At 34.8% G+C, this 16383-nt stretch overlaps 1 protein-coding gene across 1 annotated transcript; it reads right to left on the bottom strand.

Annotated features, from left to right (window-relative positions):
• Nucleotides 1-703: 703 nt before the first annotated feature.
• LOC130050736 (cytochrome P450 20A1-like) lies at nt 704-11712 on the bottom strand. The gene is made up of 8 exons (XM_056151043.1): nt 11570-11712; nt 9877-10044; nt 7015-7090; nt 6403-6579; nt 5748-5868; nt 4754-4865; nt 3466-3530; nt 704-2330 (listed from the first exon to the last, which is right to left on the bottom strand). Exons 1-8 carry the CDS (start codon nt 11576-11578, stop codon nt 2081-2083), a joined length of 978 nt encoding a protein of 325 aa, XP_056007018.1. The 5' UTR covers nt 11579-11712; the 3' UTR covers nt 704-2080.
• Nucleotides 11713-16383: the final 4671 nt, after the last annotated feature.

Raw genomic sequence — 16383 nt, 5'->3', positions numbered from 1 at the left:
GAGTCAAAGGGCCTTAAATCCTTCAAAAATAGTGGTGCAGCATTCCCCTTGTAATATGCACATCTCCACATTGTGATCTTTCTTTGTACCAAGTTTCATCAAAATTCCCCAAAGGGTTTAGGAGGAGTTGCGAATACAAAGTGAAAGGGACAGACGGATGACAGCGGTATAGCATAATACGCCCGCATTTTTATGCGGGCATATAAAAAATCTCAATTTAAAATTTTATTAAGTTTATTTTAAGAAATCCAGGCCTGTAACCCTTTCATCACTTCCTCGTGAATATAAGGCCTTTTGGATAAAATGGTGCAAGAAAACATATTGAATGCCCTTTGTTCTATTGGCAAGCATGCCAGTTTGTTGGATTGAAGTCCCTCCCGTCCAAATTAATATAAAAACTGTGAAGATTGTTCAAGAGTTATGTTTCACACCCATCCCTCCTTATAACCTCTTCATCTCGCTCGCGCCGGTAAGTGAGAAAGTTTCCAAGTGTACTTGCAGAAGGTCGGTTGTCTCTTCCCAGGTACATTGTATCTGGGTTCTCTTCCACCAATAACAACTGGGCACCACCAGATAAATGAAAAATTGTTGAGTGGTGGAAAACATCAATCAATCAATCTTCATCCCCCCTCCCCAAACTACCACCCCCACACTTTGACCGCTTTATGTGGGTTGGAATGTTGGATCACAAACAACAACAGCATCATGATATGTATCTTTATATATAAAAAAAAATGATTATTTACTACTAAGCTTAAAAAAAAACCAAACAATGGATGTACAGAAAATGAATAATTAACATCAGAAAGAAGTGTTTCACTTCCAGAGAATGAGCAGCATTGCACTAAATTGTCTGATACTTTAATCAACAACATCTCTAAATGATTCTATGATTTCTAAGCCTGCCACCATGACATTCATATAACTTTAAATTGTGTGCAGGGATGACACTTTACAGCAACAATTATTAACATCACTAAGTGACCTTACTGAAATTGACCAGCTTGCAAAGCCAATATAAATATTGTTTATACATGACTATTATGCCCAACAAATTCACAAACATGAAAGATGCTATGTTAATTATCACAAGCTATATTTCGCTTGTGTTAAATCATCAAATGTTAAGGTAGTTACTTTGCATTTCCAATTTATTTTGGATGACTAGATGTATGCTTTGTAAATTTATCACAAGCTATATTTTGCTTGTGTTAAATTATTAAATTTCCAGTTTATTTTGATGACTAGATGTACACTTTGTAAATCATGCTAAATTTCGCTTGTGTTATCAAATGTTACAGACAGTCACTTTGCATTTGCAGTTCATTTTGATGACTAAATATAAAAACTGTGTAATATATCTCCTGGGGACTTCAGGAATAACTGTCCCATCTTTTAGTTTTGGGTTGGATTATGTGATTGGTGCATGTAGTATTTTCCACATGGAATTCGCAGTTAATTTTAGTACTTTGCAAAACTTATGTAAACTACGACAGACTCCAATTTCTTCTCATTATATTCAAATGCAATACATCTTTTTAAGAGTTCATTCTCTCTCTTATATCTCTAATTTTCTTGCAGACATACATGTACGTTTGTCCATTGTTACAAAACGTTGTCTACTTTATAGTGGAGGAAATCTGAGTTATTACAAAATGAAATGTACAAGAAACGTATAACAAAGGGTGATGATACACAGTGTGTAATAAAGAGTATGGGCCCACGTTCACATCAGGGATGCAAAAATCTTTTATCACATGATAAATACGTAATTAAGAAGTATTGTAGATTTTACAACATCAACAGTTGTATGTATTCCAATGATGTTGTGGTTGCTATTGATAGTATTTAACAACAATGAACTTTTACAAAAACTTTACAAAGTGCACAAGTTTACATTGAAAATAAAACAAAAGAAATGTAAACATAATTGCCTCCATGGAGTGAAAAGAGCACAAACAACCTTTGGTTTTAAACCTCAAAAAGCAATTGCTAATATACATGTATCAAATCATGCCCATAGTCATTTCTATTCTTTTTGTTTCAAATCAACGAAAAATACAATTATTTTAGATGCGTTTCATCTCTTCTGAATTGTGATCCAGATCTCCTCTGCTGGGGAGGTTACAAAATTGTGAACAGGGGTCACAACCTGACCTTCAACCATTTTCACCTTGAACTTTCTAAGCAAAGCCACCAGTCCAATTGTGACCTCAGCATAAGCAAATTTGTACCCAGGACAGATTCTCTTGCCAGCGAATCCGAACGGCTGGAAAGCAAGCCCTGGTCTGGACTTTGTGTTTTCTGGACTAAATCGATCTGGATCAAACCTGTGAAGATAGAGACAGCAATTAGAAACTAACATTCACTGATGGAAATATTGACTGGATTAATACATATTTCTACAGCTGATACAATGTGATTAAATCATGATATTACCTGTTATAAACATTTACCTGGATATCATGCCACAACTTTTCAAAACAGCTCAATCAAACAAGGTGTGTCAATAATAAAAAAAATAATAATGAAAATGAAGTGACCTTAAACTTTCCAGATTTAGCTTTTTCAATGTGCAAGAATAAAGAACATTAAAAACCATGTTCTGTATTTTCGCTAAATGATTGCTACCCCTAAAGTATAATTAGTTCAAGAGTCATGAATTCCACAAGTTTGGTAGTAGTCTTCATGGACAGCCATAAATACAGCATTTTGTCACAATGCACCAAACACCAAACTGGAGAGGATGAATTTACTGGACAAAATGTTTCGCAATTATAGTACAAAACTACATGCCTTTTATAGCTATCCAAACCGTAGGTCTTTTCAATACATAAAAATAATGAAGAATACATCTAGACATTGTCACATGACCTGCATTTTCACCATACATACATGTACGTATTTTGGTCCCACCTTGACGCCTGGTAAAGGAGTTATGAATTTCACAATTTTGGTTTAGGGTTTCATGATTTTTATAAACAAATACATAATTATTTACTTTTTCTTCAAGCTGAGCAAGAGTTAAAAATATTTTTAAAGCATTAAATGCGTGATCAGTTTAAGAGTCATAAAGCCTTGCCCTAGCATTAGAACCCTTGACCCAGGGGCCATGAATTTCACAATTCTGGTAGAAACATCCTTCCTCCTACATGTCCCAGACAAAAGAAGAAGCTTTTTAAAGACTACATAATTTTTAAAAAAAAAAGGTTTTGACTCCATTCCTCAGTCCCGGGGATGTACTGACTACGAAATCTATATTTCTAGTTACCCTTATCCAAAAGATTTTCAATACCAAATCTTATGAGAAATAGTCAAGTTGATTATGTTTAAATCTTGATGGATGGCGACAGACAATTACCAAACACATTAGCTCCTGAGGGACTCAGGTGAACTAAAAATCTGTTATTCTTTAAATGTTTGGTGCAAAAAAAAATAGAAAAAAAAGAGATACATGAGTCTTACTTGTCTGGAGCTGGGTAGTACTTTTCATTTTTCAGACTAACACCAAGAGCGTGGATCACTGGCGTCTACAGTGACAAATGGAAAATGAATGCCATATGGAAAGGTCAGGCGGTTATAATATCATCCTGTATGCAGATTAGGCATATATAAAATTCACTTACATAAAAGTATTGGATATAACATTTTACCATATACCCAACAATGTATCGTTCTTTGATACTGTGGATTTCACAGTGTGTGATCCGGTCTTCCGGATCACACACTGTAATTTTCTGATTTCATATTCAGTATCCTCTGAAACTGGTGCCATAACAATAACGTCACAATGCATCAACGCAACGTTATTTGTGGAAAATATTGACCGCGTCACAAACAAAACTGCGTACACAAAATATAATTGTATGGTATGTCTGTGTTTTTGATAATTTGGATTACATTTACTATCTTATAAATGTGGATTTAAAATGCATAAGAGGGTATATAATAAATTTATCATTACTACAGGAACTTGATCCGAATAGTTGGATCACGTCGAGTTGACAGGAGCAGATCATATGCAGATTAGGCATATGTAAAATTCACTTACATAAAAGTATCGGATATAACATTGTATTCTTGTGAGAACTCATTACATCGGTAGTGTTTGGTAAATATTTGGATATATTGCAATGACAAGTTGGGTACTTCCATTAACACACATTTACTGGCTATGAGGGTAATAACAATCATATACTGTCCCTGAGACAGATACTATTTTCCCCAATGATCAGCTGAGGGCATTATTCCAATGTAGCCTGTAAACAGGTATGTTATTCATTCTACAAATTACACGTTTAGAAACAGCTTCTGTATTTGTCCTTGGATGCAGGATCGAGGTTATGAAGATCCCAGAACTGATGTCACAGTATTCGATGGTGGTTAAAACATACAAGTACGTGCCACCACTTACGTAACTACATAGGATGAGGACCCTTAGTAAATCATATCGCATCCTATAAATGATTTTTATGGTGAAATTTGATAAATTGTATATTGTAATACATTTTGTTTTGAAATATTCAGCATTTTAAAAACGCGATATTTTAGGGTGTTATTTTTACCCGGGTCCTGGTCTCAAAACCTGATGATCACTTGCCAGATCTTTACTGATAAAAATTAATAGCCATTGAAACTACTTACATTCAGAAAATATAGTCATTTTTTCGTGAGATACCGGTAATAGCGATACGAAATAAATCTCTGCTGACACATGCAGCACATTTACTGTTTACAAAGGCAGCTGTCTTACATTTTTGGGAATTTTATGGCCTCCCAGTTCAGAGTCAAAATCCTGAAACCTCGCAGCCCAAGGAGCCACCACAGCGCACCGCATCGTCTCATCAATAACCTGGTTGAAATACCTGGAGTGGTGAATATTAGAATTAAACTTCAAAGTTAATAATACAAATAGTATTGTCAAATAGGTTGAAAATTATAAATCAACAAGGAAGAATTGTTTTAGCACACTAAAACTGATGTCTCCTCTTCCATTTTCCAAAGTTTTTTAAAAACATTTTTAGGGATCATCTTTAAAGTGGAAAATTAAGACTTACGGTACATAACAGTCACCTATATGTATATGAGCTTCAAACAAGGAACAGTGTTGTAACATATGATAGTAAATTAAAACTTGCCAACATACCAAATATCAAAACACAAAAAAAGTTATGATCTGGACAAAAAATAAATGCTCCCAAAATTCTATTATTTGATCTCTGCATAAAAGGTCAGCAAAAAATGGCACATGGCACATTGTCTTATCATTGTATACCCACATACCAAGTATCAAAGGCCTATGTCAAAAGACAAAAAAGTTATGGTCCGGACAACAAAAATACCAAACAATTCTATTATTTGACCTTTTATAAAAGGTCCAGGTCAAAGGTCATCAAAAATGGAAAGTGATACTCTATCTTATGGTAAACCAACATACCAAACATCATATACTATATGTAACATTAACACTATATGACTATTTTGGACCCTACCTAGAGTCAGAACCCTGGGGTTATGAAACTCCCAATTTTGGTACATCCCTTTCTGGTTTTCCTAAATTTGTTTTTATACAGTATAAGCAAAATTAAAGAAGAAGTTTTACAAATGATAAAGGAAACAATCAGTCTGTAAGTACTGCAATTCATACATGTCCCCTAACGAACCCGAGTCAAGTCGTCTGCGTATTGTTCTGTGTGTACAATCAAACGGCCATTAAAACATTATAATATTGTGGATACCAGTCTTACACTAATTCCGAGGCAGACTGTGGGCTCACGTCTTCATCTCCTACGACTTTTTTGATCTCTTTGTAGACTTTATCCTGTATATCCTGATGCGTTGCCAAAAAGTAGATTGCCCAAGTTAAAACTGTGGATGGAGGATATAAGGTATACAAGTTTTATCGAGAGAAAAAAAAAACCAAACCAGGGTTCAAATCCTGTTCTGGTTCAATGCACGTCCTGTTAGAACTGGGGGTAAGGGTTCAGTCTACTCACCCTCTACTGTATTATTTGTATATATTTGTAAATATTTTGTATTTATAACCGATGAGCTGTATAGCTTAAGGAAATAAAGAATCAGTATATATTGTGTAGATAATAAAATGAAAATAACTCCCATTCTTGAAATTACTTTATTAATTATAACCATCTTCTAATTAAAGCGATTAATTATAATATCGCTTTATCATAATATATAATTTTATAAAGCCCCTTTGTTACCAGTAGGATAAGTAGAGTTGATAGATCTTAATTTTTATTTAGTTCTGTCAGTCATCTCTTTAAGGAATCTCTTTAAAGAAATTTGTTCACCCCTGGCAAAATGTGTGCATCTCGAGTTGTCAGGCTTATGGTTATTTCAAACACTGACTATACCCAGTAAAATGAAGAAAAGCCGACTCACGATTTCCCGTGGTGTGAAATCCTCCTATTATGAAAGTGGTCGATTCCGAAAAGATGAGCTCCTCATCAGTGGAGAAGTCTAACAGGGCGTCTATAAACAGATATTCATCCGTGTCTTTCTTCAGTTTCTTGCGGTTAACCACCGTCTTTTTCACCAGCTCTGCCAATTTCTTCTTTGCTGCAAAAAAGAAAATCATGCATTTTGTGAGTTATGCATTTCAAATGAAGCACAACAGGTTTTACTGGCAAGAGTTTAACAATATCACTATCATAAAATCACCAGACCCATAGAATTCAAGCATTTTAAAAACTTATCAAGAACATCAACCATCCTAATTTTTGCCCCTGTACTCCTGGGATCAAATTAAGGTGGGGTGGGGGGGTGTTAATATATGATGCCTGTAAATGGTATGAAATTTTTTAAAAATCTTGTTTTAACATAAAAACCAGTGCATAAAATATATAAAGTGTAAATTAACTTTGGTTATCTAAGTAACAACATTGATTTAACCTGCTGCACTCTGTTACAAAATAAACATCTGAGAACCTAACAATAATGAGACATATATAACAGATATGCTGAAAAAATCATTCCTCTAGAGTAACCCCTTACATTCCTCGAAAGCTTCCCATCTCGGACTTCCTTCCCCGAGGTTTTCTGTCACGCTTCTCTCCATCTCCGTGAACATCTTCAAAATAAGATACATTTATGTCCATAAAAGGCCATACGACTTGAGCCTCGGTGAGATTCGACTTGATCTTGGAAATTCTAGAACATCAAACTCTTCTTTTCTGACTCTGATTGTAATGATATAAAGCTTTCTATCACCAATATAACCATTAATCTACATCACTCGTAATGATCTTAACAAGAATGACAATTAACATCACTCCTAATGATCTTAACAAGGATGACAATTAACATCACTCCTAATGATCTTAACAAGGATGACAATTAACATCACTCCTGATGATCTTAACAAGGATGACAATTAGCATCACTCCTAATGATCTTAACAAGGATGACAATTAACATCACTCCTAATGATCTTAACAAGGATGACAATTAACATCACTCCTAATGATCTTAACAAGGATGACAATTAACATCACTCGTAATGATCTTAACAAGAATGACAATTAACATCACTCCTGATGATCTTAACAAGAATGACAATAAACAATGCAATTAGAATATACTTTCTTTTGAAATCTAAATTTTGAAGTCTAAATACATTTTACCTATAACCAAAAACTACATAAATTGATAAAACACAACGTAAAATCAATGGAGAGATTGTCCAACAAAAGCTTATACTTATGATTCCAACAAAAGCTTATACTTATGATTCCAACAAAAGCTTATACTTATGATTCCAACAAAAGCTTATACTTATGATTCCAACAAAAGCTTATACTTATGATTTCAACAAAAGCTTATACTTATGATCTGCAATTTAATAGTACATTATGTAAATGATTTTTCTAACAAATTCAGGAATTTGAAACTGACATGGACTTTGCATGTCAGCAAAACATGGTTACAGCGAACAAGCTTATAATGAATTCACGCTTACAGTAAAACACAGTTACAGTGAACACGCTCATAATGAATTCACACTTACAGTAAAACACGGTTACAATGAACATGCTTATAATGAATTCACGCTTACAGTAAAACACGGTTACAGTGAACACGATCATAATGAATTCACACTTACAGTAAAACACAGTTACAGCGAACACGCTCATAATGAATTACAACTTACAGCAAAGTGATTTTCATTCCCTGTACTTTTTAAACATTCTGTATAGAATGAAATTAACTTGCAGATGAAATTTTTGTTATCATTGTGGAAATAGAAGTTCTACAAATTTAACATACAGTGAATTCTGTCCATACCTGGCGCTTTAACTGAGCTGGTCTGTCCGATCGCCTTCAATACCTCATCCGATGTAAGAGGAGGGTGCATAAAAACAGGTACAGATACCCATAACAAGGATGCATATGTATTTTTATCAGAATTAAAAAAAAAAAAACCCCACACAATTTCAAAGAATCAAACCAAAAAATTGCATATACTATAGAATTTATTTATTTCATGAGTGTTCTATAATTTAATACTTTAAATCAAAATTGGTATTTTGTCAGAATAGATTTTGGGTGACTTTGTATTGATTCAATAAATAGCGCTCACAGGGAAATCTGTAGACATATTTGATTTCACAGGGAAAAGAATTCGTTGTTATTGTAGCAAACGCAATTCCAGATATATAAACTTTTGTGATCACTTAAAAATTACATACTGTAACAATACACAGGCCATTTATATATCATTTGTTCGATGAATTGTGCTGTTGTCAACATCTATTCACAAACCAATCATTACTCTGTGATCTGTGTCATTAAATTGTTCTACTCAAGCCATTAGAATGTTTAAAGCATTTTTCTTGCATTCAATTTGTCAATTAAATTCGTAAAGAAATCTGACACACAGGTAGAAACAAGATTCTTAAGCACAACAGGACAGGAATTTCCTCAACCTGCTATGAAATAACCATATACAAACAATATCTACCCCCCCCCCCCTCCAACTGTATGGATGAATGTCAACCATGTGACTGTTCAGTTAACGGTGAATTGAAATCTATTGTGAAAACAAATTCATAGTATGCGACCCAGGTGTTGTATCACCTGAAGAAAGGCGTGGATACCGACACAGTGCTGGTGGATCTACAGCTGTCTTAAAAAGGACATCAAGTGTGAAATGGATGGGTTTCATCTCAGCCACATATCAAAATCGCTCTCTGCAGGAGCAGTTTGCTGAAATTCATATACTACACTTTGTCTGTTAATATCAATACTTATTGTCTTAAAATGAACTGTACTGTTTTGATAGTTATTATTCTTAGCAACATTGAATTTTTTTTATTTGCACCCGAGTGTTTTTGTAATGAGTTGATTAAGTACATGTGTATATATATATATACACACAAAGTGCAGGTACATTTACTCATAAGAATGCAATAGTGACGATTACGGTAATGGCTAAATATGTTTACTTATCTATAAATGGACAATCAATAACACAGTTCACAGATTTCTGATTAGATCAAGATTTTCTGAAAGCAAAAATTCTTGTTGGGATTAAATTTCGTTGATTTCTCCCAGATGAGAAAATAACAAAATTTAATCCAACTTAAAATAAAATACGTCTAAGTATTGGTTTTGTATATTATTATTTTTTTCTTTTCCTTGCATTCACATAACCGGATTTGCTTTAACACAAGGAAATTGTGATCTTTTCCGACTGTAATTTTAACCTGCTATACAGTATTAATATATTCAACTTATTGGATATATAATGAATCATGTTTATAACGAATCAAAATTGCCTGCGCCCCCCCCCCCCCCCCCAGCACTTTGCTATAAGTGTGTTTTACTGTAGATTTTGTATGCGAAATAAAAACTTACTATATCATAATGGTGCCTGATCTCTAGGATTTCTTCATTTGTCCATGCTTTGCTGCCAAACAAGTTAAGCAACCCAAGTTTCAATGCAAACGCCATCATGTATTGAGACAGAGGAATGTGTTCGTCTTTTGCCATAGTTGACCACTTTTTTACCAAGTCATCTGTAATCTTTTGAAAAACAAGATGTGTTTGTGAAACACTGATGCCCACGGATTACAACATTTTAGTGAATAATTTTCAAAGTAAGTCAGATGCCAATCACAAGGAAAACAAATCTGGTACCAATGGAAAAGTCTTCGCTCAAGAAATACACATGCTAAATATGAAAGCAGTGCTTCACGGTTTAAAAGATATGGCTTATATTAGAATTTTCTAAAATAAGTCAAAGGTCACCAGGTCAAAAATGTTGGTACCAATGGAAAGGTTTGCAAGGAATACACATGCCAAATATGAATGCTGTACCTTTTATGTTGTAAAAGATATGACCAAGGTTAAGTTTTTGAAAATTTAAAAAAAAAAAACTAGGTCAGTGGTCAATGTCATCAAGGTCACAACATCAACAAATCTGGTATTGTTGGAAAGGTCCTCTCACAGGAAATGTGTATGCTTCATATAAAAACAGAACCTCGTACGATTTGAAAGATATGGCTTATATTAGAATTTTATAAGTAGATTAAAGGTCAATGTTAAGGTCACCAGGTCAAAGATTTTGGTGTCAATGCAAGTGTCTTAGCACAAGGAATACACATAACAAATATGAAAGCTCTATCTCTTATGGTGTAAAAGATATGACCAAGGTTAAAGTATTTTGCCACAGACAAAATGACAGGCCAAAAACTAGATGCCCCCGAATCTTCAATTCCGATGGCATAAAGAAGCATATGCTAGTAATTGCTTCAAAATAAAGAAAATAAGTTGAAAATACAATGAATACCTCATCATCAAAATAAAGATTCAATGTTACGTTTGAAATAGTTTGCACATTCAATCTGAATCAATTACCACTAGTACATGCAAATCCCAACAAGTGCTAGCAAAACACGATACCATGTCCAAAACATTTGTTTGAAAGAGTATGGGAATAAATTTCAATCGAAAAATCAGATCTTGTTACATTTAATAAAGCAAAAATTAAGGCTTCGAAAAATTTATATTCTGATTCTCTGGCTGAAAATTTTCAAATATTCAAAGTAACAATATGCTTTTTTAAATTCATTTCTATTTGCCTATAGCTTGATATTGCATGATTATTGTCCTTAAAGTTTAATTTTGGGTAGTGAGCCATCATAATGAATATGGGCTGAGATTTAATATAAGCAATTATTACATATAATGATTAAAGTTCCCAACACTTTACTTCAGTCAAGCAAACAATATCTATCAGAAATACATGTACCAACTGGCCCTTATGTCTAATCATTATTTTTACATCAGTATTGATGTTTTCCATAATGTTGTCTGGAAAAATTACAGCTGATACTACTTTACACTATAGTAATACAGTTGAACTTCAGCATCTCAAACACTGTTATCTTGGATTAGTCGAAGTGATTCAGAAGTCCTAACCACTTATTCTTGGAGTATTTTACTCTAGGCTAGATATCTCAAATCCTCGGATATCTCAACGTTTTTTCTCAGTCCCATCGAGTTCGAGATAATGAGATTTGACTGTACTTTAGGGGTATCTCCCTACCTCCTGCATTCCTGCATAGTAGTGATGTAAATAGTTATGGGCAAAAACTTCGTCGTAGCATTTTCTTCGTTTCCGACCCTCTCCTTTGTTGGCATACTGGATTGACTTCTTACCGAGCAGGGGCTCGAACTGTTCGAAAAGGGAAACTGTAAAAAGGAACATTTTTGCATATTTAAATTAACTAATTTACTTGTAAGTCATTTTTCATAGCAACTCGCATCTCAAGTCGGATTTCCCCAGAAAACTGCCCCTAGAGTTGGATTTCCTATCACAAACAAGATGTGTTTGTGTAACACAAATGCCTCCGATAATGACCAATTCCGAAGATGGCCAAGTTCAAAAGGACAAATATCTTGGTACCAGTAGAAAGATCTTATCACAAGAAATGCCCATGTGCAATATGAAAGCTCTAATATTTACCATTTAGAAGTTATGACCAATGTCAATTTTTTTTAAAAGTAGGTCAAATGTCAAGGCCAAAAGGTTTAGTACCCATGGAAAGGTCTTGTCGCAGGGAATACGCATGTGAAATATCAAAGCTCTAGCACTTACTGTTTAAAAGTTATTAGCAAGGTTAAAATTTCAGACAGAATTACGGAATGACAGACAGGACAAAACAATACCCCCCCCCCCCCCCCCGATCTATCTCGGGGGCGTAAAAAGTAAACTAGACTGGAATTCTAAGGATGAGGTGTTAGTGAACAACCCCTAACACTGAGAACAATGCTTATGGTTCTCTCTGTGGTTATAGAGACACGCGATACGCCCCTCCAATTTTTTGAAATGTTAGAAATTTTTTGACATTAAATCATTTGACGGCAATGCAAGAATAAAGAGATATAATGCATCAGCCGTGCGCATTTTCTTTTTTTTTTTTTTTTTTTTTTTTTGGTGCGCTGTAAATCGTTTTTTTTTTTTTATAAGGGGTGGATCTGTAGCTCTTTAAACTGTCCTAATATTTATTTTTTTTCAAAAGAGCTACAGTTCTGCAGCTACATGTATACAAATATCCTTTCATGTCGTTCGTTGCTGTTTACTGGATTTAAAGAAAATTAAAAGATAAAACGTCTGCTCCCATTCTTTTTCTATTTCTTTTCTAATCAAATGAGGGATACATAAAGAACTAAAGTATGTTTGAAATGTGTTAATTTGTAGAAGAGTCATTCACAATCGACTAATGCCTGCCTATACATGCAATTGTAACGACACCCATCTATCTATAGACTGTGCATACCAATCAAATTTAGGCCGCATTTCGGTGTAAACCAGTATTTCAGAGGATCTCACATTAAACTCCACGCTATATATAATAAGTTTAGCTGTCCAGAGTAATCACGGTAATGCAGTGCTATGTTTCATTCATTTACGTTCCATTGTTATTGGGGTTCTTTGGAGGGGGGGGGGGGGATTGATCCCATTAGATACAAGGTTTATACAATAACACTTGAGTAATGAGCTCTTTCAGTAGGCCAAGTCAGCTGTTCAGTCAGTTTTACATACGTATATGTATACGGAGAAAGTAGTCAATTCCAGAGTGTTAAAATATATTTCATTGCGAAAATGTATCATTGCTACAGTCCCTGAAACATTCTACTTTACCATTTTTCCGTTCGCTCACCGTTCGTTCACCGTTCGTTCAGCGTGCGTTCACCGTTCGTTCAGCGTGCGTTCAGCGTGAGCTCTCCGTTCACAGTTTTGCGTTCAGCGTGCGCTCACCGTTCGTTCATCGTTCACAAAGCGTTCAGCGTGCGCTCACCGTTCGTTCATCGTTCAGTCTTTTCATTGTCATTCGAAACACCAAAGTGAAAGGAACAATCTTGATAGCAAGGCGAAAATGAAAATTGAACGTGTGCGTAAGAGTGGAAGGATACTTTCTCACTATATCAGAAATTTAATTTTGAAGTACAAAATGTCAGGATTATCCACTGTGAATGCCGAAAGGTTCATTTGAGCTTTCGTTAAAAACAATTCTAAATGAGAGACGAATATAAGAGCTTGTCGTTATGAATTTAACCCAAGTACAAAAAATAAGGCAGTTTCATGTAATGAAAAGCTCTTCCCCTGTGTTCACGATTTAGCATTTACAAGTTCGGGCACAAATTATTATAATTATTTTGCATTGCTTGACAAACAAACGATGCTACATAATGTACATTGTACCGTATGTACGTGTCAGAATGTCAAATTGATATTGCTATTTTTACACCTATATTTATGAAAGTCATTGTCAATAAACTTATATTTACTACTTTTGCCAAATTTGAAACTTTTGTAACATCCTTAATGCAAAGATGTAATTGTTTATCTGGTACGATTCTGCATTAGCCTTTAAACATTCTACGGGTAGTTCAGTATAATAAACAGTTTTATCTACATTAAATATATACAAATATTGCACGATCTAACTGCAATCTATGGTCACATCAATAATAAAAATAGAAAGTTTTGTACTGATTGTTTCCTCGGGTCGATGTAGCTGCGACAAATGAATGACACAAAATGTAAGCAGGAATATCTAATACTGTTAGGAGTGTTGAGGTGTTGACACAGGGTATACCGTCCGTATTGTTTGTTTACTGCATCTATCTTGACTCCTTTCGGGGGTGTTTGTTAATTACAGGTATCCCAAACGATCGAGCTCGTAAAGTTTGAAGCCATACATGAACACCTGTTAATTCTGGATGTCACTACACATAATGAGACTATAGTGTTTTCCTTTTCACATGCATTGTTTATATATTATACCCATGCATTAAATGTATCTGTACATGTAATGGTATACACATTGTACATACGAAATTTGCTTTTGTTTGTGTATGACTGTTGCGTGTATTAATGTACAATTTGCGATAATTTCATGAAATATATACATGTATACTCGGTACTTGTACAAAAATAGATTACATTGAATATATCCAGAACCGTAAAATATGCTGTATCACGATTCCGGTTTATTTAATTTGTTATTAATTCATAAAATAAACATGTACATGTATTTTATTACTTGATTATAAAATAAGTAAAATCCCAGGGAAAAATCTGAAACATTCCGAGTAAATAGATCATTTTGCGTTCAGCGTGCGCTCAGCGTTCGTCCATCGTTCACTTTGCGCTCTGCGTTCGCTCACCAAATTGCTTTCACCGTTCGCCCTGCGTTCGTTCACCGTTCGCTCTGCGTTCGTTCACCGTTCAAGTGGGAAAGAAGAACGTTTCAGGGACTGTATTATCAAATGATTGATATCACAAAATGTACAGATAAATGATCAGATCTCACGTTTGCGCGAAATCAACTGTCCGTGTTACATGTAGCGCAGTAGAAACAAAACTCATTCAAAGTTTAGATATATCACACATACTAAGAGTAAGGTTAACAAGAGGCCCATGGGCCACATCACTCACCTGAGTCACCTTGGTCCATATCAGAAGACTTTCCATATATATTTGCATGTAAAACCATAGTCCCTATTATGGCCCCAACCTACCACTGGAGGCCATGGTTTTTGCAAACTTGAATCTACACTATGTCAGAAAGCTTTCATGTAAATGTGAACTTCTTTGGCCCAATGGTTCTTGAGAAGAAGATTTTTAAAGATTTTCTCTATATATTTGTATGTAAAACTTTGATCCTCTATTGTGGCCCCATCCTACCCCAGGGGGCCATGATTTGAACAAACTTAACTCTGCACTATGTTAGGAAGTTTTCATGTAAATATCAGGTTTTCTGGCTCAGTGGTTCTTGGGAAGAAGATTTTTAAAGATTGTCCCTATATATTTGTATTTAAAGCTTTGATGCCCTATTGTGGCCCCATCCGAACCCCGGGGGCCAGGATTTTAACAAACTTGAATCTGCATTATGTCAGAAAGCTTTCATGTAAATATCAGCTTTTCTGACTTAGTGGTTCTTGAGAAGAAGATTTTTAAAGATTTTTCCTATATATTTGTATGTAAAACTTTGATCCCCTATTGTGGCCCCATCCGAACCCCGGGGACCATTCTTTTAACCTGAATTTGCACTATATCAGAAAGCTTTTATATAAATCTCAGCTTTTCTGGCTCAGTGGTTCTTGAGAAGAAGATTTTTAAAGATTGTTCCTATATACTTGTATGTAAAACTTTGATCCCCTATTGTGGCCCCATCCGAAACCCGGGGGCCAGGATTTTAACAAACCTGAATATGCACTATATCAGGAAGCTTTCATATAAATCTCAGCTTTTCTGGCTCAGTGGTTCTTGAGAAGAAGATTTTTAAAAAAAATTCCTATATATTTGTATGTAAAACTTTGATCCCCTATTGTGGCCCCATCCGAACCCCCGGGGCCATGATTTTAACAATTTAGAATCTGCACTACCTAATAAAGCTTATCTATAAATTTCATCTTTTCTGGCCCAGTGGTTCTTGAGAAGAAGATTTTTTAATGACCCTACTCTATTTTTACCTTTTCTTGATTATCTCCCCTTACCTAAGGATACTTTGTGCCAACTTTGGTTGAAATTGGCTCAGTGGTTTTTGAGAAGAAGTCAAAAATGTTAAAAGTTTACAGACGGACGGACGCCGGAATACGGGTGATCAGAAAAGCTCACTTGAGCTAAATATGTTTTAAACTTGTAATATAGCTAGGCAATATTCTGAATATATCGTCGGTGCACTAGGCGTGTTTTGACAGAATAACTCCCATTATATAAAATGATTGGTTGATAAATCAAGAAACAGGTGTTTACGATCACAATGCAGTCACCGGTCGTCACTATGGCAACAGATGGGAGAGGAATCATCCTGCTAACCTTAAATTAAATCATTCATCATTAAAATGTAT

The sequence above is a fragment of the Ostrea edulis genome, chromosome 10, assembly GCF_947568905.1.
Source record: "Ostrea edulis chromosome 10, xbOstEdul1.1, whole genome shotgun sequence".
In the NCBI taxonomy this organism is placed as follows: Eukaryota; Metazoa; Mollusca; class Bivalvia; order Ostreida; family Ostreidae; genus Ostrea; species Ostrea edulis.
This window is presented reverse-complemented; position numbering and strand designations above follow the sequence as displayed.

What these genes read in the sequence shown, in the direction of transcription:
- LOC130050736 (XM_056151043.1), bottom strand. An exon ending in ATGGGAAGCTTTCGAGGAAT is followed by an intron (nt 6,580 to 7,014) that starts GTAAGGGGTTAC and finishes TCTTTTTTGCAG; the next exon opens with CAAAGAAGAAATTGGCAGAG. An exon ending in TACTACCCAGCTCCAGACAA is followed by an intron (nt 2,331 to 3,465) that starts GTAAGACTCATG and finishes CTATCTTCACAG; the next exon opens with GTTTGATCCAGATCGATTTA.